Raw genomic sequence first — 21,202 nt, 5'->3', positions numbered from 1 at the left:
TTGCCGCAGACTCCCAACTCTCCCAGTAGTTTCTTCCTAAAAAGAGGTTTTTATTGCCTTTGGTCCACAGTTGACATTTCACATTATCTCTTGGTCCCAGGGTTCCTGGATGGGGGCCAGTCCCCAGGGAGGACCTCCGGGTGGGGATCCCTGTGCAGTACTTGGCAGAGGAATGGGGACAAGTAGAGGAAGGGTGGGGGGCGGGCCTGGCTTTGTGTCAACCAGGCATAACTCTGTTGTCCTGCCTGGGCCTCAGTTTCTCCGCTAGGCCCTGGGGGGGGGGGGAGGGGGGGGCTACGGGTGACTGTCTGAGACTGCTAGGTCCTCACAAGACCTAAAATACTTGGGGACTGTGGCCCTGCCCTCTCCCAGGGGACCTGCTTCCTTCTCGGCAGCATCCCCTTCCACCATCTCCAAACCCCGCCCCCCACTCCCCTGCAAAAAAATATTATTTTTCTTTCATTAAAACTGCCCAAATCTTCTGTGGGCACAGAAACCACAAACTGATCGGCAGAGAAAAGGGAAGAGAGGGAAAGGCGACCGGAAACCATACGGGGCAGGGCCCCTCCCTGCCCAGGTTTCTTCCCCCAACACCTCCACCCCCCAGGCCAGCCCAAAGCCTGCTGGGAAACTCGCTGGCGGGAGGTGCTCCCGGCGGACACCCCGCCCCCCCCATCTACCTCCGCCCCTTCCCCACAGACAAGCAGAAACACAAGACAAAACAGAAAAACGCGAGAAGCAGACAGGGTGATGTGGGGAGGCGCCCCGCTCCGGCGGCTCAGTGGCTCGCCTCCTCCTGGCGGTAGGGGGCGTATTCCGGGGCCTCCGCTGGGCCGTCGCCTGCAGCCACCGCACCCCCATCGGCCGCCGGGCCCTGCGGGCAGTACTTGGCGTCATAGATCTGCCGGCCCAGGCCGAACACCTGGCCGCTCTGGTTGGCGCCCTGAGTGTAGCCCATCTGCAGGGACAGGGACGAGTTGTCACACTTGTCGGTCCCCAGCTTGGTGTCGTAGATGTGCCGCCGGGTCCCGGGGGCCGTCATGCCCACCTGCACAGGAGGAGAGACACAGCTTGAGGGCGGCGGAGGAGGGCCAACGGAGGCCACACCCACCCCTGACCCCGCCCCCCGCCCCCCCCCCCCCCCCCGCACCAACGCCGTCTGGGTCTGAACGTAGGGCAGGCTCCCGTGGGTCCCCCCCAGCCCTGCCTGGACGCCCTCTCTCGCCCTCTGTGCCGACTGTATGGGCCTGGCTCTCCCTGCCGGCCAGGGAGCTCCCCAGGTGAGGGCCGAGGCGTCCCAAGAACCCAAGACTTCCCACACCCTCGTACTGGCCCATGCCAGGTGGCAGGAAAGTGCCAATCAGCAGATCCGAAGATACCAGGGTTGCTCGGAGCCCCTGGGCAATCCTGGGGGGGTGGGGCGCGTGAGGCACAGGACTTCCCCGGGACACACGGCAAGCTGGCAGAGAGGTCGGAGGGAACTCCAGAGCGGGACTCGCAGTGACAGGCACGCGTGGGGACAAGGATAAGAGCACGCAGGGAGGTGGGGCCCGGGGAGCCCCACCTGGCTGGCACACTTGTTTGTGCCCATCTGGAGGCTGATAGTTGAGTGGTCCATGGGTGGCAGGATGTGGTTCTTCGGGTCATACAGATGCCTTCTCGTCCCATAAGCGGTCATGCCCGACTGGCTGGCACACTTGTTTGTGCCCATCTGCAGGGAGGCGGGCAGGAGAGGTCAGGTGCCCCCGCCAGGCCTCTAGACCCCGCCCTGGACTTGAGGGGACACGGGGCTCATGGGGCCCGGGTCACATTAGAAGCCCCCACCCCACCGGGGCGGGCCAGGGTCAGAGGCACCGGGAGCCCACCTGGAGCCCAATGACGCACTGGCCCGCCTTCATGGTGGCGTCATCAAAGTTGCGCTCCTGTTTCTCTGAGTATTTGACGCCAATGTCCACGCCGCTCTGCAGCCCCTTCGTCTTGGCCTGGAGGGGAGGGGTGTTGGGAGCATCAAAGGGGTGGGGGCAACGGAGACCCTCGCACCGGGCCCAGACTGTGCAACTCTGGGAGAGGCACGGGGACGGGCTCCCACCCGCCCCACCCACCAGCCACCCAGCGCCTCAGCCACCAGCGGTCTGACAGCTCAGGACAAGGACTCGGGGGACGGGGGGCATCCTCACTGCCAACCCCTCCTACCCGACCCGCCAGCAGCTCGCCGGGCAGGGACACCTGCCCCTCGCTCCTCCCTGGTCACTAGACCCCACACACTGGCCGGATCCTCCTGTGCTCAGGGTGTTTCCCACAACATGTAACGTATTTCTAATCTATCCAGAGTGACTCGGGGATGAACTCTGGCTGACAATGGCGTGTCCACGGAGCTTCACGGATTGTGACAAATGTCCCCTGAGGGACACAGTGCCACCCAATGGGGCGGCCGTGCGCGCGGGGCCAGGAGGCACGCGGCAAATCTCAGCACCTTCCTCTCAACTTTGCTGCGAACCTAAAACTGCTCTCAAATATAAAGCTTGGTTTTTTATTTTTTAAGTAAAAGATTAGTTCCTTGTCTCCTCCCTTGAGACCGTGAGTCTGCGACTGGGCAGACCATGCCTGCCTTGTCCAGCACGCAGCCCGAGGTGCCTGGTGCCGTCTCTGGGCCTCACCTTCCCGGCCAGGGCCAGAAGGGACACCTGCACCTGGGTCATGTTCCCGCTCTCGAACAGGTCGTTGGCCTCGAACAGGTCCACAGGGTTCATGCCGTAGCTGACCATGGCCTTGATGAAGTTCGAGAGGTTTTCCAGCTGGGAGGAGGTGGGAGAAGGAGCGTGAGGCCACCCGGCCCACCCACCCACCCGCCACACGTGGTGGGTCAGCTGCCCCCTCCTGCCGCCCGCGGGCGCCTCACCTGGTGCCAGTTCTGCATGGAGCGGTTGATCTTGGGCACAGAGCCCGGCTGAAGCTTATTCATGAGTCTGGGGAGGGGGGATAGGACCTTCCGTTAGCGCAGGGGAGCCTCAGAGACCCGAGAAACAAATTGTACTCTTGCCACATTCTTGCCTTCCCAAGCAACCTCACTCCAGGCCTCAGTTTCCCCGCCTGCGATGTAATCTTCACCCGCAAGGGAGCAGAGGGCCCGAGTGTGGCAACCACTGTCGTGGGGGGCGAGTCTGCGGACTTGCACGCCCAGGGATGTCCGAAGCCACCCGAGCAGGACGCAGGGAGGAAGGGCCCAGGAACGCGGAGGCTCCCACCCGAGGGCGGGTGTGAGGTGAGAACATTGGCCGCCAGAGAGCCGCCCCCAAGCGGCCACGCGAGAAGGCGAAAGACAAGCGGTCCCCGAGACCCGCTGCGGGGAAAGCCAGCCCTGGGACCGTGTGACCTCGAAGCGCACACCGTCAGGGCCACCGGCACCTGCCCACACCGCACTCACGTGCACAAGATAACGCCGTCCTTGAGACCCTTCTGGAAGTCGGGCCCAATCGAGAGGCCGGTGAGTCCCTCGATCCAGCTACGGAGCTCGGCCTCCTTCTGGGGGTCATATTTGGACAGGAGCTGGGTGAGCAGAGGACACGGGGTGCGGTCAGCTGGGGAGCTCCGGGAGGGCGGGGCCGCTCCCCCTTGGCAGGCTCAGACACGCCCCCACCTCTGGCGACAAACACCTGCTCTCGGCTCCTTCCGGTCCCGCCCCCACGCCCTGGCGGCGCCCTGCTCTCCCCGCACTGGAGAACCCCGCTCTTGTCTGTTGTCTATTTATTGTTTTAATGCTTATTTTTGAGAGAGAGAGAGAGAGAGAGAGAGAGAGAGACACACACACACAATCCGAAGCAGCTCCAGGCTCCGAGCTGTCAGCACAGAGCCCAACGCGGGGCTTGAACCCACAGACCATGAGATCATACCCTGAGCCGAAGTCCGACCCTTACCTGACTGAGCCACCCAGGCGCCCCTATTTTATTTATTAAAAAAAAAAAAAAACCTTTTTTGCAAGTAATCTCTACACCCAACGTGGGGCTGGAGGTCAAGAGTCACATGCTCTACTGACTGAGCCGGCCAGACGCCCCTCTGTTGCGGTTTTTAAATTGTGGTGAGATAACAATAACATAACATTTATCATTTTAACCATGTTTAAGTGAACGGCTCAGGGACGCCTGGGTGGCTCGGTTGAGCATCCAACTCTTGATTTCAGCTCAGGTCATGATCTCGGGGTCGTGAGATCAAGCCCTGAATTAGCCTCTGCGCTGAGTGTGGAGCCTGCTTAACATTGTCTCTCTTTCTCCCTGGCTCGTGAGCATGCTCTCGAAAAAAAACAGTAAACAATCAGTAGTTTTTAACATACAACATTGCGCAACCACCGCCATAGTCTAATTCCAGAACATTCCATGTCTCCAAAAGAAACCCTGTCCCCAATAGCAGTCATCCCCCCCACCCCCTGGCCCCCGCGAGCCCCTTCCTGCCCGTGGACGAGCCCGTTCTGGACATTTCACACACGTGGACTCACACCCCGTGTGGCCTCTCGTGTCGGGTTCCCTCCCTGAGCGTCGTGTGTTCAGGGTCCGCCCGCGGGGCGGTGGGTGTGGGCGCCTCACTCCTGTTGACGGCTGAGTAACGTTCCAGTGTGCGGATGGACCCGTTGTATTTACCCATTCATCCATGGATGGACATTTGGGTTGCTTCCACCTTTGACTACAGTGAAGGACACTGCCATGAATATTCACATACGATTCTTTTGGATGTGTCTCTAGGACTGAAATTGCCGGGTCACCTGGTAACCCTATGTTAAACTTACTGAGGAACCACTAAAACTCTCTCTGCTCCTTACACTGACCATACCACTTACTGCCTCAGGACCCTTGCACAAGCTGTCACTTTTGGCTCAGATGTTTGCATGGCTGGGTCCCTCCCTTCAATCTAGTCACCGATCCAGCTTAAAGGTTACCTCCTTGGAGAGGGTTTCCCTGAGTACCCTGGCTAGGAGAGCCCTCCTCATGCCCTTCTTTCCCCGACTCTGCCTTATTTTCCTTCTAGCTTTTACCTTTATACGATATACCTCCTTGCTTATGATCTACCCCTCAAACTCTGCTGCCCAGCTCAGTGCTGTCTCCACAGTCCCTGGGTAAATGGACAAAAATGTTCACGGTCTCCCATCAGCGCACACCCATTACCCACCAGCGCGCGCGCTCTCTCTCTCTCTCTCTCTCTCTCTCTCACACACACACACACACACACACACACACACCATGTTTCCCTCGGGGCACCCAAGGCCAAGAAAGCCAGGATAGCTGGGGCCCAGAGAAGCCACAGCAAGTCAGGGGGACCCAAGCCAGTGTGTGGGCAGACACGGACAGCCCCAGGGCGGCTGCTGAGATGCCCGCACACATTTGCCCACACAGATCCCTGCCCTGGACGCTCTCCCTTCCTGTCCTTCCACCCCTACCGGGGGACCAGGACCCCAGAGCCACCCTCTGCAGACCCCACTTCTACTCTCACCTCTGCTCCCAACCCCCTTATGAGCATGGACACAGTTCTCACCCCGTGCCTCAGTTTCCCCAGCTGTGCAGAATTGTCTGCGTCAGGGCCTCCTGAACTGGGCCCCACTTCTTGGTTCCTGCATAGAAACCTCACGACATGGGATCAGGGCTGAGCTGACCAGAGCACAGCAGAGACAAAGGCGGGGAGGCTGGCCCGCTAACCCGATCCTCCTGGCCCACCCCCCATCTCCTGGCTCCCACAGCCCCGCGGCCCTGCCCTGAGGAGAAGCTGAGCCTGAGACAGGCCAGCCGGTCTGGACACCGCGCGTGCCTGCGGGGCTGGCCCCTGATGGCTCCTGGGGGCCGCGGTCCTGGGCAGAGGCGCCCGGCCAGCCCCACCCGCGGCCGCCGCCTCCCCCCTCCCCCCACCGGACAGCGGCCTTCAGCACATTCCTCCTCACCGCAAACTTCCAGGAATGCAGCCGCTGCCTCCCTGCTAAATCGGGACCAGCTGTTCCCAGAGGTCTAGACCCCCCCAGCCGGCCGGAAATTGAGTGACTGCTCAGAGGGACGCTGGACATCAGCCTGCCTTCATGCCATCCAGCCAGGGGTAAACTGAGGCACGGGGGGCCAGGCGGAGGCGTCCAGAGGTCTCAACCTCCTCTTAAGTAGCCGGTAAAGTGGACGCGGCGTGGATCTGAAGCCACAGGAAGCTGGTTTCCCCTTCTGGTGCGGCCCCAGTGACCCTGGCAAGCTAGTCACTGCCCTGCCCATTCTCCAGGCCTGCAAGCTGAGGGCTGGTCACCGGGCGCCTTCTGACCTCATCCCAGACACAGCAGGTCTCGACCTGCCCCTTCCGTCTGCGGAAACTGCCTGCGTGCACGGGCCGGGTGCCACGCCCTCACCCACTTCCTGCCGCCCCAGGAGACACAGGGGGGTGGCCATCAGGCACTGGGTGCAGCAGGTCTGGGTTCCAGCCCTGACTCTGCCGCTCGCAGGCCGTGTGTGGTTCTGGGCAGCTCGTGTGACATCTCTTGGGAGCCCCACACACAGACCCGGCTCTTAACCTCCCTTGGGGCTGAGCGGGCCACTCACCGGCACCAGCACGGGCGGTGTAAACGGTCACACCATCCAGCGATTGCTGGAGTGGAGAACGCGTTTCAGGAAGGCTCGGCAGCCTTAGCCTGCTCACTGCGCCTTAGCTCCCCAAGGCTCAGCCTCCCTCTGTCCGAGGGGCTGAGGCCAGCTCCTCGGAGCTCAGGAGGCCCTCGCGGTCCCCCTCCTGTCCGCGATCCCCGGGCTGCCAGTGGGACAGGTGCCGGTCCCTGGCTGGCAAGGCTATGCCTTCCACATGCCCAGGCAGGCTCCCGGGGGCTGCTGGCTGTGGGGCCACATTCCCAGGTGCCCGGTGGGAGGGACAAGCTCCCCTCCTGCCGGAAGGGCCCAGAGTGACTGGCCCGGGCCACGACCATCTCCCTGGGTCAGGGATCACCCGCTGCTCTCCGTTCCGTAGGCTGGACCCGCTGTGTGACCCTCGGGAAGTGTCTGCTGCTCTCTGAGCCAGCCAACAAGTGCTTTCTCAAACAGTGTCTCCCCCCAGGCCCCATCCCGGGTCTCGGGACCCCCAGCATCCTGAACAGGCCTTTGCCACCACCTTAACTTTGCCAGATGGGGACAAAGGGAAGTCAGCAAGAAGCAGCTGAGCAGGGGCACCCCCCCCCACCAGGTCCAACTTCCCCCTTGGTCCTGCCCCCCCACCCCAGGTGTTAGAGGCGGGGAAATTCCTGAGGGGGGGCCACACCCTTGGAAAACAACGGCGGACTGGCCCCGCTCCCTTCCCCTTCCCCGCCTGAAGCTCGTGTGGCCGGGGGAATGAGGAGGGGGGGCTGCTGGGGTCCCCTCGGGGCATTCTCGGGCCTGGAAACGCGGGAAGGGCCGTGGGGCTGAGAGTGAGGGAGGGGTTCAGGTGGGGGAGCGCTAGAGGAAGGGGTTAGACCCAAGCACTCCTAGATGCGGGGGGATGCCAGACCGCTCCCCACACTTGGGGCCGGGAGGGGGGCTCGGGAGGGTGCCCCGTGGGGACCCCGGGCGGTAGGGGGTCGGAGGGCCACCCTCCTCCCGGGTCTGGGCGCTCGCTGCCCGCCCCACGTTGGGGAGCCCGGCGGGCGCGGAGGGCGCGCCCTCACTCACCCGGTTTTTGACCTCGGCCGAGAGCCCGTACGAGGGCCCCTTGTTGAACTGCGTGGAGCTCATGGCTGGCGGCGGGACGGGCCGGGCCGGGACGGGACGGGACGAGCCCGCGGGGCGGCGGGGGACTCGCGGGGCCCGGCGCCACGCCCCCGCCGCTGATTGGCCCCCGCGCACTTGTCCTTATAAGGCCGGGCCGCGTCGGATTCCTGCGGCCCGACTTCCTGAGCCCCTCGCCGCCCCCGACCCCCGCCCCGCCCCCGCCCCGGCGGGGCGCCCCGTCCCCAGGGCTGGAGGGGCCCCCTCGTCCCGTCCGAGCCGCCGGGAAGCGGACGCGGGGAGGGGCAGGGGCTCCGGACGGCCCAGACGAGGCCCCCCCACCCCCCCGCCCTCTCCCTGCTGGAAGACCCCAGGCGGCGCCGGCACCCGTCTAAGTTTGCCCCTCTGCGCGAGGACGCGAAGGGGGGCACTGTTGGGTGGGACTCTGGCACCTTGGAGCACGGACGAGGACCCCTGTCTGTCACACTGAGGCGCCTCCCGGTCCACCCGGGTCCTGGGACTCCCACAGCTGGGTGGTGGACTAGGGAACTAGGGCAGGCTCCTCCAAGGAGGGGCCGCTGCAGCTGGGACTTTGATGGATGAGTAGGAGTTTGCCAACCCAAAAGGGATAGTGTTCCCGGCAGAACCAAAGGTGCCAAGCCCTGCAGAGACCGTCAGTGCTTGAAAGCACGTGGGGACCAACCCGATGGGCCGGGGAAAGCGAGCAATGACAAGGGGCCTCGAATGTCCCACCGAGGGATGACAGGGAGTGGGGAGACAGTGGGACAGAGACGAGAGGTCGACATGTCCTGGGGTACAGCTGAGGCTGCCAAGTTTTCCAGGCCGGGCACGCACGTGGTTCTCGACAGGCGGCGTGCGCTTGTACCGATAGATCAATAAATTCACAAATAGGTGACGGAATGAATGAATTCACTTACTCAGCAGCTCACTCTCCTCATTCATCCACTCACCCGACTATTCACTCCTCAAATGCTCCCCAGCCTGGCTTCTGGGCCAGTGCCTTTGCTAGGAGATGCTGGCTCACAGGAGACCTTAGCTCTGGTCCAGCCCGTCCCTAGAAGGACTGAGCCAGGCCCAGACCCCACCCCTGGCCCTGTGGGCAGGCCCAGACCCCACCCCTGCCCCCTGTGAGCAGCCCAGACCCCACCCCTGCCCCCTGTGAGCAGCCCAGACCCCACCCCTGCCCCTGTGAGCAGGTACAGGACAGAAAGACAAGCCTGAAAGAGGGATGAAGGAAACTGGAGGGAAGCCAAGGCACCACGAGAGGTGTCAAAGAAAGCTGCATGTAAAAGGGGACATGGGAGACGGGGTTTAAAAGCATGAGTAGGAGTTTGGCACACGTGACAAGCAGCTGGTTGGGCTCTGTGAGGGCTCAGAGGTGACTCACCCCTACCCCTTCCCCGAGGAGCACACCTCCCTGGCCCCCACTTCCTGGATATCTGTCAACCCTTCCGATTCCTTCCATCTGAAGGTCCTTTCTTCAGGGTTCAAGTCCTAGCCGGTGGTCTCGGGTGAGTCCCTTCCCTTTTGGGTCTCAGCTTCCCCATCTGTGAAAGGGGGGGGGACCAGTGCATGGCGGGGAGCCAACAACGGGAAGGTGCAGCTCTGAGTGTGGGAGTAATGTGGATTGTTGGTATCGAGGTGGGGCGCTCTGAGGGCGGCAGGGCCCTGGGGGGGCAGCCAGATGGCCCCCCTGCGGGTCCTGCTGGGGCATGGGAATCCGTGGGACCCAGGGCCCTGTGCGGCTGGCGGCGGGAAGGCGGCTCAAGCCGCTCCCCTGGGCCCCTGCCCCGGCCTGCGGTGGTCAGCGGCTGCCAGCAACGTGCCCAGCCCCCCGGTGCTTGTCCAGGAGCCGCCAGTGACTCTGGGGACCCCGCCCTGCCCTGGGAGGCTCTGAGACAGACAAGATGGACTGGACGCTTGCCTGTGTGTGCAGCCCTACGTCCACGCCGTGCCCGCTCGGGCAAGTTCTCGGGGCGAGTGAGCGCTCGAGGCAGTGCCCCCCATCCCCCGGCAGCCAGGGAGCAGAGGCTTCGTCCTAGATTTTAATTCATCCTGACTTAAAAGTAAATTCCATTTGGGGAAAACATCTGAGGAGATTTGAAACAACCCGGGAACATACGCGCTTTGCTGTTAGGTGTAAGTTTTGCACACCCCAGCTACGCGTGAGTGTTTCCACGTTATGTCAGCGTGGGAAGTGAGGCGTGCTGGGCATGGGAAGCCCAGCCCGGATTTGGAAAAGGGTGTGAATTAACACCTCGGGAATTTTTCACATACGTTGCATGTTGAAATGGTAATATTTTCAAGATAACGAGTTATGTGAAACGTATTACTAACACTGTTCTCTTTTAGTCCTCTTAATGTGGCTTCGAATTTAAAACCATGGGTCCGGTTGGTCTTATAAATTTCTATCGGCCAGCGCTGTTCTGGACCCGGGGGCCAAATCCAGATCCTAGATTTATGTATTTATTTTTTTGGTCTGGCCCTTGAGATAACGATGTTTTCTGACATTCTTAACCATCATTTTTTTAAAATGTTTATTTATCTTTGAGAGGGAGAGAGACAGAGTGTGAGCAGGGGAGGGGCAGAGAGAGAGGGTGACACAGAATCTGAAGCAGGCTCTGGCCTCCGAGCCGGCAGCCCAGAGCCCGACGCGGGGCTGGAACTCACGGACCGCGGGATCACGACCTGAGCTGACGTCGGATGCTTAACCGACTGAGCCCCCCAGGTGCCCCTCCAGCATTTTTAAGTGGGTGAAAGGAATAGTACTCTGCAACACGTGGGAATCATATAATTTTAAAATGTGTGTCGCACAAAAGTTTTATTGGCACTCAGCTGTGCCCACTCGTCTCCAGCTGCCGTTGTGTCACACGGTGAGCTAAGTGCTCTGTCCGCCGCGAGGCTGAGAACACTGGCTTCTGGCCCTTCGCAGAAGATAGTTTGCTGACCTGGGTGCTAGGCACTCAACCTCCCGGAACCCAAGACATCCAGACTCAGACACCCCAAAATTCAACACCTCAGGTTTATGGAATTGTATAATTCTGTATAATTCCTTGGCCTCGGCGCCCCCACTTGGAGCCTGGGTTCAAATCCCGACTCCCCGCTTGGCCACGTGATTTTATGCGGCAATCACAGCTGGCCTCTCCATGCGTCCGTGTCCCCGTCTGGAAATCTCCTCACTGCCCTCAGGTTCGCTGTCAGCGTGCAACAGGTCAACATGTACGTGCCTCTGAGCAGCCACAGGGAGCCAGCCTGACATAAGTGTAGTTGAGTGAACACGCGTCAGTATCTTAGGAATGTTGGCGTCCATCGGGAACCTGGCAAAGAGGTCTGGGGCCCCTGCAGCTGTCCTCTGCCCTTGACTCCCTGGCACTCACTCGTTTTCCAGGACCCACCCCTGGGGAGAATGCAGGGGATGAGTAATGATGAAGGGCTCACAGGGCAGGGGAGCTCCAGGTATTCTGGGGTGGGACCTCGGTGATGCCGGTGGGACGGGGACCACAGCTGGAGGACCTGGGGCTGCAGGGGCCCCTTCAGGTTCTGGGCTGAGGGCTCGGGCCCTGGGGTGTCGGCGGCCGGGCATGGGGGCTGCAGGTGCGGCAGGGGCCCCAGGCCCTTTCCCCACAGCCACCTCTTGGGCCCCCCCCCATCCCCTCAGTGCCTGAGCTCTCTGAGTGGGACCCCGGGGCGTCAGGGCAGGACCCCGGGTCGGGCCCCTCTGTGGGGTCGGTGGGCGCCTTCTGGGTGGGCTCCCCTTGCTCTCGGCAAACAATCACTTCACTCTTGTTGCCTGTGTCGGTCCTGGCCGGCGGGATGCAGACAGAACATACTGTGACAAAACAGTAGCAGTAACAACAGCATCTCAAAGCAGGGAGTGGGGGGAACCTGCTAACTCAGGTCAGGAGCCTCCCTTGCTCAAAATCTGCCATGGCTCCCCACTGCCCCCTCAGCCAAGATGTCCTCCAGGACCCCACCCCTGCCGGGTGAACTCTCCACCAGGCATGTCCTCTCTGTGCCCCCACGTGTTCAGCCCCAGGCCTGTCTCAGGGCCTTTGCCCTGGCTGTGCTCTCTGCTGATGCTCTGAGGGTCACCTGGCTCGTTCACTGCCCTCCCTCCTACTTGAGGGTCAGCTCCTCAGGAGCCTCCTCCCTGCAGCCCTATTTAACTCCCAACCTGCCCCAGCCCAGCCTCCTGCCCGATACCACCAGCACACCCAGACGAGCAGCGGTGATGCCCACAGCACCCTGGGAAATCCAGCCCGTCTGCTAATTTCCCGGCTGTGCCCAGAAGCATGGGTGTGGTGTTTGGTCCTTCTCTTATCTCCTTGGGTTTGTTGGGACCCACGTCCCTAGGGAACGAGATTTGGCGCGAGGAACCACACGGCACTCCGATTTCGGTAGAGAGTCTTTACTGGTGCACCAGGGCTCCCCAGTGATAGAAAGCGGGAGAGCCCCGGTAAGCGAGGTTACAGGTCTTTTATACCATTTGAGTTACATTTGCATACAGGCTGGTGGTAGGCTCTCTTCTTGGTGGTGGTTAGGGGTGGGGGTAATTGTGTCCTGGGGATGCTTGGGAAATGAAGTTTCCTTCGGCTGATGCAACTTGGAGCCCGGGTTGCGAAGCGGCTGGGGACTTGCCGGCTAGGGTTGGGCGCGTAAGCAGTTTTACAGAAGCGAAATGAAAGCGGTTATTTATGTAGCAACCTGTACCTGTCTTGCGGTGGGGAAGGTGGGGGTCCAGTTCTCCCGGGGTCCAGTTCTCCCGGGGTCCAGTTCTCCCGGGGCCCGGATGTCTAACCGCAGATATCCTGCTTGCCAACTGGTTTTGTTACTTATGTGTGGAAGTACAAGCCCTGCAAGTGAGGCGTTACCAAAGCTGAAGATAGGGTGGGGGTGTGTTATTAAGCTAAGCAGGGGTCTTTCATTCCCCCACTTTCTTTTGGCACCGAATGAAACCTTTCATTCGATTGTATCTGGCCTCTCTGTGTCAAATTGTCTTAGTTGGTGGTACTGTTGAGTTAGGACCAAGGCCTGGATGACAGAGAGTCTCTCTCTTATGAATTGTACCAAGCGGTTGAGGATGCAAGGTCCGAACAACAGTATTAATAGTAGGAGTATTAAAGGGCCTATGAGGGAGGAGACTAGAGTGGTAAACCAGGGGGATTTGTTAAACCATCCCTCAAACCAGCCCTGTTGAGATTCAAACAGTTTTTGTCTCTGTTTGAGTCTTTCCCTCAGCTTGGCCATACTGTCTCTCACTATTCCTGTGTGATCAGCATAAAAGCAGCACTCTTCTTTGAGGGCAGCACATAATCCACCTTCTCGTAAGAACAACAGGTCAAGTCCCCTCCGATTTTGTAAGACCACCTCTGAGAGGGAGGTTAGGGATCTTTCTAGCGCCGAGATGGATTCTTCTAGTGCCTGTATGTCAGAGTGCATAGCAATTTGTAATTGCTTGAACTGATTAGTCTCTATGAGAGCTGCGGTGCCTGTCCCTATGCCAGCTGCTAAACTCCCCATGGTTAATCCTCCTAGAAGCAGTGCTACGGTGAGGGAAACTGGTTCTCTCCGGAATCTGCTGCCGGGTTCGTAATGGCCATAAATATATTCTGAGTCATGGTAGAAGATTTTTGGCCAAAGTTCAATTAGGATGCAATCATCTGTAGTAGTATTGAGTACCTGGAGTGAGATGCATGGTGTGAGTCCGGTGTTACAGACCCAGTATGTTCCGTTGGGAGCGGTCAGATAATAGGGGCCCTGCCCGACTGATGTTACGGTCTGGCTGCAGAGATTCTGGTGTGAGGGTGGAATCTTGCCAATACATAGGCCTTGGCCGGTGACTTCAGTTAAAGTGAGGCCGTGTCGAGGTGTAGAGTTACATTTCAGTGGGGCATTAGTGTGGTTAGTAAAATTTCCAATTATAGCAACTCCCTGATAGTAAGGGGGTTTAGCAGTTAGACAGAGCCAACAGCTCTGAGTTTGATTGGGGCCGTGAGGTTGAGAGTTAAGTATGCCCCTTGTACAAGGTTTAGGAGTCTGTCTCCCGTGCCCGGTCAAGAGGGGGAAGTTGAGTATCCTAGATTAGGGCTTAGAGTGGAATTAGCAGGGCTGACCCTCGGTGTCTGAGTTGGGGCCTTTGGTGGCTGGACTGGGATGGCTAGCTGGACCGGGACCTTCTGATCGGCCAATACTAGGTTGGGGCCTACGGGTTGAGTGATGGTATCTATTTTTAATTTTATTTTTAGAATAACTCCTCTATCTTTTCCTGGTAGATACCATCGGAGTCCCCATGTATAGCCCGTTTGCCATCCGAGAGCCCGTTTTCCTGAATCCGTAAAGGTAATTTTAAGAGGTAGGGACAGGGGACTTTCCCAATGATGATACCCTTCAGTGCCCTTTTTATAGTAGCAAGTGTGTCCATCGGGGTCAGGTTTGGTGTAATTTCTTGTAATGGTAATTAAGTCCCAGGAAGAGGTTGGTTGCCAGTAGGCATCGCCAGTAGTTTCGCAGCCCCATGCCGCGCAGAAATATTCTTCATATCCCCCACATCGGTGTGCAGTGGCCCTATCTCTATTGTCTCGGGGGCAGACATAGAATTCTGCTTGGGCTAATCTACACCTGGCAGTGGGACTACTGCATCCATGGGCAGTCATTTGTTGGGTTCTTTCTCCCATGTGGGTCTGCAGGTCCTTGGGGCTTTTAGTTGGGATATCCCAAGTGTCTAATCCAGCTGCCAGTTGGCAGAAGTCAGGGGTTAGTGGAGGCCACCAAGTATTAAGTGCATGGTTGCCTTGGACCTCCCAGACAACTTCCCCACTCTGGGAGTAGACCTGCCAAGTCAAGGTATAAACCTGGTGTGGGTTCCCCTTCCCGACATTTTTAGCCCCAATTCCTGCCCCCAAGCTTGTTAGGGCCCACAGGAAGATCATTCCTGTTGGGAGTTTCATTTTGGGTTTGTACAGGGACAAGGTGGATTAGCAGTCAGACACGGGAGAGTCTTATCTTAAGAGGGTCCTCCGAACGGTGGAGCTTCCAGGTTTCAGGAGTTTCCGGTCCAGGGGTCCTTGGGGCTGCCTTGGCGTGCGATGCACGAATCCAGGTGGCGATCCCGTCAACCTTTATGGTGGTGGGCGTGGTCAGCAGGACGATGTAAGGTCCCTTCCAACGAGGCTCCAATCCTTGAGAGCGGTGCCGCCGGACGTACACGGAGTCTCCTACCTGAAATGGGTGGCTAGTTTGTGGATGTCCTGGCCGATACAGTTCGGCCAGGGGTGTCCAGATTTGGGCCTGCACCGCTTGCAGCCCTTTTAGTCGGGCCTGTAAGTCAGTCTTAGGATCGGAGGGGGAGAAGGAATTGAGCAAGGTTGACAAAGGGGGGGGGTCCTCCATAAAGGATTTCATATGGGGTGAGCCCGAAACGGTTGGGCGTATTTCGGGCTCTTAACAAAGCCAGAGATAGGAGGCGTCTCCAATCTTTTAAGCCAGTCTCTAAGGTCAATTTAGTAAGGGTCTCTTTTATTGTTCTATTCATTCTTTCTACCTGTCCTGAGCTCTGGGGTCTATAGGCACAATGTAATTTCCAATTAATCCCCAACGTCCTGGCGAGTCCCTGACTTACCTGGGAAACGAAGGCCGGCCCGTTATCTGACCCAATTACCTTGGGAAGTCCAAATCTGGGGGAAGATTTCTTCTAAAATCTTCTTGGCTACCATGTGTGCCGTTTCTTGTCGGGTGGGGTAGGCTTCTACCCATCCTGAAAAGGTGTCTACAAACACTAGTAGGTACTTATATCCCGCATAGTGAGGCTTTACTTCAGTAAAGTCTATTTCCCAATAGACTCCTGGGCGGTTACCACGAGTCCGTTTCCCTTCGGGTACTCGGGTAGCCCCAGCGTTTACCTGTTGACAGACCTTACAGGCGGAGGTTACCTGTTCTATGAGGGTGCTTGCCTTAGGGATTAAGAAGTCAGTTTTTTCAATCAGTAACTTCAGCTTCTGACTACTTAAGTGTGTCCAGGCGTGCATTTGTTGGATCATTGCCAGGGCTTCTTTTTGGGGAAGGACTATCTTTCCTTCTTTTTCCCAGTCTTTAGTGTTTTGGTTCTGTATAGCCCCTATGGCCTTTGCTTCTTCCTGGTCTTCTGGGGTATAAGTATGTATGACGGTCGTAAGATCGGTCTCTTCGGGTTTTGTGGCCAGGGTCAACGTTTCCGCCACAGCGACTTGCCTGGCCACTTGGTCCGCCTGTCTATTTCCTATTGCAATTGGGTCTTGTCCTTTCTGATGCCCGGGGCAATGAATTATGGCTACTTTTTGGGGAAGAAAAAGGGCCTTTAATAATGCAATTATTTCAGCTTTGTTTTTAATTTCTTTTCCTTCTGAGGTCAGTAGGCCCCTTCTTTCATAAATACTCCCATGTGTATGAGCCGTTGCAAAGGCATATCGGCTATCTGTGTATATGTTGGCCTTTTTCCCTTCGGATAGTTCTAGGGCCTTGGTGAGCGCTATCAGCTCAGCCTTTTGTGCAGACGTACCAGGAGGTAGTGGTTGTGCCCATATGATGTGGTGGCCATCTACTACCGCCGCTCCCGCCCTCCGGGTACCTGAGTCGATGTAACTGCTCCCGTCCGTATACCAAGAGTGATCCGCATCTGGGAGCTCTTGATCTTTAAGGTCTTCCCGTGTCCCATGGGTCTCAGCCAGTACCTGCCGGCAATCGTGTGCGCTCGGTTGGTCTTCTGGCGCCGGTAGCAACGTGGCAGGGTTTAAGGTAACCGGAGGGCCAAATTGGACGCGGTCCGTGTCCAGTAGGAGGGCCTGATAGTGAGTTAGGCGTGCGTTGGTTATCCATCGGTCCGGTGGCTGCCGCACTATGGCCTCTAAAGCATGCGGGGTGATAACAGTTAGTGGCTGTCCAAGGGTTAATTTGGCAGAGTCCTTGACCAGCATAGCAGTGGCTGCCATGATACGAAGACATGGGGGCCACCCGGCTGCCACAGGGTCCAACTTTTTGGACAGGTATGCTACTGGCCTCTTCCAGGGCCCTAATTTTTGGGTTAGGACTCCTTTGGCAATTCCTTGTCTCTCGTCTAGGAAGAGGATAAAGGGCTTGGAGGTGTCTGGTAACCCGAGAGCCGGGGCGGAGAGGAGGGCCTTTTTTAGGGCCTCAAAGGCCGACTGATGTTTTTCCTGCCAGGTGAAGGGTGCACTCTCTTTCGTGAGGGCATAGAGGGGGGCGGCTAGCTCAGCGAATCCAGGTATCCATAAGCGACAGAACCCAGCAGTTCCCAGGAATTCACGTACCTCTCTGGGGTTCTGGGGCGGCGGGATACGAGCCACAGTCTCTATACGCCCAGGGGTGAGCCATCTTTTTCCCTCACTCAGTATGTACCCCAGGTAGGTTACCTTGGTTTGGCAAATTTGGGCCTTTTTGGCGGATGCCCGGTATCCTTTTTCTCCTAATTCCCGGAGCAGATGTCTGGTACCTAGTATGCAGGCTTCCTTTGTGGGGGCGGCCAGAAGAAGGTCATCCACATATTGGAGTAGAGTTACTTCTGGGTGTTGGGTCCGGAAGTCAGTCAGGTCCCTGTGAAGAGCCTCATCGAAGAGAGTGGGGGAGTTTTTGAACCCTTGGGGTAAGCGGGTCCAGGTTAATTGGCCTGAAATTCCTCTTTCAGGGTCCCTCCATTCGAAGGCAAACAGTTCCTGGCTCTGGGGGGCCAGGGGTAAACAAAAGAATGCATCTTTTAGGTCTAGTACTGTGTACCAAGTGTGGTCTGGGCTCAGGGTGCTGAGCAAGTTATAGGGATTGGGGACCGTAGGGTGGATGTCCATTGTCCTTTTGTTGACTTCTCTTAAATCTTGGACGGGCCTGTAATCCCGGGTGCCAGGTTTTTTTACTGGCAAAAGAGGGGTATTCCAGGGTGAGCGGCAAGGTCGCAGGACCCCAAGCTCTAGAAATCTGGTAATGTGTGGCTGAATGCCCATATGAGCCTCCTTGCTCATGGGATATTGTCTGATAGATACAGGCATTGCCGTGGGCTTTAGGTCAATTATGATTGGGACTTGGCATTTGGCTCGACCGAGCCCTCCCGTTTCTGCCCAGGCCTGGGGAAAATCCTGCAGCCAGGCTTCGAGGAGGTTAGTGGTGACCGGGGTTTCAAAGAGTCTGTGTTCGTCTTGTAAGGACACAGTTAAAACTTGGATAGGCTGGCCGTCCCGGTTTAGCACTTGGGCCCCCGCTTTGGAGAAGTGGATCTGAGCTCCAAGCTTGGTTAGGAGGTCTCGTCCTAGAAGGGGGTATGGGCATTCGGGTACTACCAGAAAGGAGTGTGTCACCGTCCCTTGCCCTAAGTCAACTGTACGGCGGTTAGTCCATTTGTGAATTTTCCTTCCTGTCGCTCCTTGGACCCAAGAGGTACGAGAGGACAGAGGCCCGTTTGCCTTGGTTAAGACCGAGTGTTGAGCTCCTGTGTCCACCAGGAAGGTGGTGGGATGCCCCCCTACAGATAGGGTTAGCCGGGGCTCGGGGGGGGGGGGGCTCCGGAGCCCTGACATCCCTATTCGCTCTCTTCGCCTAAGGCGAGCACAGAGGCAGGTTTCTTTGAGTCCCTGGGACGCTTAGGGCAGTCTTTGATCCAGTGCCCGCGTTCTTTGCAATAGGCGCACTGGTCTTTTTCTACCTTGGGCCGCCTCTTCGTTCCCCCTGACTTTCCTGTTCTGTTTTCTGTCACTACAGCTGCCAGGATTTTGGTTAGATGTTTATCTCTCTTTCGATCTCTCCGTTCCTCCCGTGCTTCCTGCTCTTTTGCTAGCCTAGCCTCCTTTTCCTCTGGGGTCTCCCTTTTGTTATATACCTTTTCTGCCTCCCTAACTAGTTCCTGCAACCCATAGGTTTGAATCCCATCTAGCCTTTGGAGTTTTCCTTTTATATCAGACGCTGCCTGATCTATGAATGACATGGCCACGGTAGCCTTATGTTCTGGAGCCTCGGGGTTAAATGGAGTATACATCCGAAACCCCTCTAGAAGCCGTTCCATAAAGGCTGCGGGGCTTTCCTCTTTTCCCTGGATTATGGTCCTTACCTTGGCCAAATTGGTGGGCCGTTTTCCTGCCCCCTTGAGACCCGCCAACAGAGCCTGGCGATAGATTCGGAGACTCTCCCTACCTGGAGCCGTTTCATAGTCCCAGTCCGGGCGGGTGAGGGGAAACCCCTCATCTATTTCGTTGGGGAGCTGAGTTGGAAGACCTCCGGGCCCCGGCACATTTTTCCGAGCCTCTAGGAGAACTCGTTGCCTTTCCTCGGTAGTCAAAAGGACTTGTAAGAGCTGCTGACAGTCGTCCCAAGTAGGCTGGTGTGTGAGAAGGATAGATTCTATCAGTGAGGTTAGGGCTTGGGGTTCTTGGGAAAAGGAAGGGTTATGAGTTTTCCAATTGTAAAGATCAGATGCAGAAAATGGCCAGTACTGGACAGTCCGGTTGACAGTCCGGAGAGGAAACAGGGAAGATTGCCAAGTGGGAGGGCCGTTCGGGTCGTCCGATCGCCGGAGACGGAGGCGGGGGGTCCGAGGTGGGGTCTGGGGAGTTAGATCGGGTGGGGCTGGAGTAGAGGATGGGGCTGACGTGTAGGCGGGGGAGGAAGTTGGGGAGGGGGAGGAGGAACTAGGGGCAGAAGGGGAAGTAGGGGCCACCGGGGACAAGACGGGGGCCAGGGGTAAATTATAGGGTGGAGGTTGTAAGAGGGGATTGTGGGGCGGCGAAGACAAAGCGTCTAGGAGGAGAGGGTCCCTTTGGGACTCGTCAGGAAGAACTGGTTTGGGCGGATCTGAAGTTTGGGTTGAGGCTCGGTTTTTTGAAGTCTCCAGGGGAAGGAGGGTAGACTGAGATGTGGGGCAGGAAGGGAGGAAGGGTTTCACCCATGCCGGAGGATTCCGGATGAGATCCTCCCAGGTGAGGATATAGGCCACTTGATCTGGATGACCTTGTGGTCCAGGATCCATTACCTTCATCTTAACCTGTAATATAACAGAGAGGTCAAAAGTCCCGTCCCGGGGCCACCCTACGTGAAGGGTGGGCCACTCCGACGAACAAAAAGTTCGCCATCGACCTTTTCGAACCTCAACGGACAGATTGTGGGCTCTTGCCTGGACGTCCGAAAAATGAGAGTCAATGATAGAGGAGTAGTCAGCGTCTGTCCCATGGCTGCGTCGTCCCGACCACGCATGCACACTCACACACGAATATAACTACAATGTCGATACAGATCAGACAACACAAACTAGACAACAAACAAGGAGCCGCGCGGCCAGGTATTCAGATGGCAGGGGAGGCCTGCCTTCGGATTTGAGGAGTCTGACGAACTCGTCAGTTCTCCTTCACCAGCACCACCGAGGCGTCCCCCGGGGCCGGGGTGTGAAGGTTCAGGACACGTCTGTCCTCCTTCAACACTCCAACTGAGGTGGCCGGCCGGCCTCAGAGTTCAGAGTACAGAGACAGAACACAATACCTGTGTGCAGACAAAGGTACAAAGGTCCGTCCTCGGTCAGTCCGTCAGTGGTGGCCCGGGCCGAATAGTCGTCTACCGACGGGGCCGGGGTTCTCCGGCCGCCTCTCCCTTCCCGGCCAACGCACCAAATGTTGGGACCCACGTCCCTAGGGAACGAGATTTGGCGCGAGGAACCACACGGCACTCCGATTTCGGTAGAGAGTCTTTACTGGTGCACCAGGGATCCCCAGTGATAGAAAGCGGGAGAGCCCCGGTAAGCGAGGTTACAGGTCTTTTATACCATTTGAGTTACATTTGCATACAGGCTGGTGGTAGGCTCTCTTCTTGGTGGTGGTTAGGGGTGGGGGTAATTGTGTCCTGGGGATGCTTGGGAAATGAAGTTTCCTTCGGCTGATGCAACTTGGAGCCCGGGTTGCGAAGCGGCTGGGGACTTGCCGGCTAGGGTTGGGCGCGTAAGCAGTTTTACAGAAGCGAAATGAAAGCGGTTATTTATGTAGCAACCTGTACCTGTCTTGCGGTGGGGAAGGTGGGGGTCCAGTTCTCCCGGGGTCCAGTTCTCCCGGGGCCCGGATGTCTAACCGCAGATATCCTGTTTGCCAACTGGTTTTGTTACTTATGTGTGGAAGTACAAGCCCTGCAAGTGAGGCGTTACCAAAGCTGAAGATAGGGTGGGGGTGTGTTATTAAGCTAAGCAGGGGTCTTTCAGGTTTAGACCTAGAACTTTCCTTGGCCATTTCTTCTTTCTCTTTCTTTCTTTCTTTCTTTCTTTCTTTCTTTCTTTCTTTCTTTCTTTCTTTCTCTCTCTCCCTCCCTCCCTCCCTCCCTCCCTCCCTCCCTCCCTTCCTTCCTTCCTTCCTTCCTCTTTTCTTTTTATTTTCATGACCGTGGCTTTCCAGGGATGCTGGTGGCTGGCCAGCGGCTAGCCATGCAGTGTGGACGCTGGGTGAAATTGCACTGGCTTTGGTGAGTTTCTAGAACACGGCAGTAAACTC

General features: G+C 57.8%; 2 protein-coding genes across 4 annotated transcripts; both read right to left on the bottom strand.

The window, feature by feature from the left end:
• Positions 1-29: 29 nt before the first annotated feature.
• CNN2 (calponin 2) lies at positions 30-7,808 on the bottom strand. Of its 3 annotated transcripts, none has more exons than XM_003981601.6 (7): positions 7,650-7,808; positions 3,425-3,546; positions 2,900-2,966; positions 2,658-2,795; positions 1,866-1,982; positions 1,565-1,711; positions 30-1,048 (listed from the first exon to the last, which is right to left on the bottom strand). In XM_003981601.6, exons 1-7 carry the CDS (start codon positions 7,710-7,712, stop codon positions 779-781), a joined length of 924 nt encoding a protein of 307 aa, XP_003981650.1. In that variant the 5' UTR covers positions 7,713-7,808; the 3' UTR covers positions 30-778. The 3 variants fall into 3 exon arrangements, with proteins under 3 accessions (XP_003981650.1, XP_044898537.1, XP_044898527.1); XM_045042602.1 differs by lacking the exon at positions 7,650-7,808 and adding an exon at positions 5,921-6,571 and having other exon boundaries at positions 1,565-1,591; XM_045042592.1 differs by lacking the exon at positions 7,650-7,808 and adding an exon at positions 5,921-6,281.
• A 6,826-nt stretch (positions 7,809-14,634) lies between these two features.
• LOC111557541 (mucin-2) lies at positions 14,635-20,945 on the bottom strand. Its single transcript, XM_045042572.1, has 3 exons — positions 20,211-20,945; positions 18,873-19,848; positions 14,635-14,924 (listed from the first exon to the last, which is right to left on the bottom strand). The coding sequence occupies exons 2-3, from the start codon at positions 19,711-19,713 to the stop codon at positions 14,818-14,820; spliced, it is 948 nt and encodes a 315-aa protein (XP_044898507.1). The 5' UTR covers positions 19,714-19,848; positions 20,211-20,945; the 3' UTR covers positions 14,635-14,817.
• Between the last annotated feature and the right edge of the window lie 257 nt (positions 20,946-21,202).

Source organism: Felis catus, chromosome A2 (assembly GCF_018350175.1).
Source record: "Felis catus isolate Fca126 chromosome A2, F.catus_Fca126_mat1.0, whole genome shotgun sequence".
Lineage (NCBI taxonomy): Eukaryota > Metazoa > Chordata > Mammalia > Carnivora > Felidae > Felis > Felis catus.
Note: the sequence above shows the minus strand (reverse complement) of the source record. Positions and strands in the feature narration are given on the sequence as shown.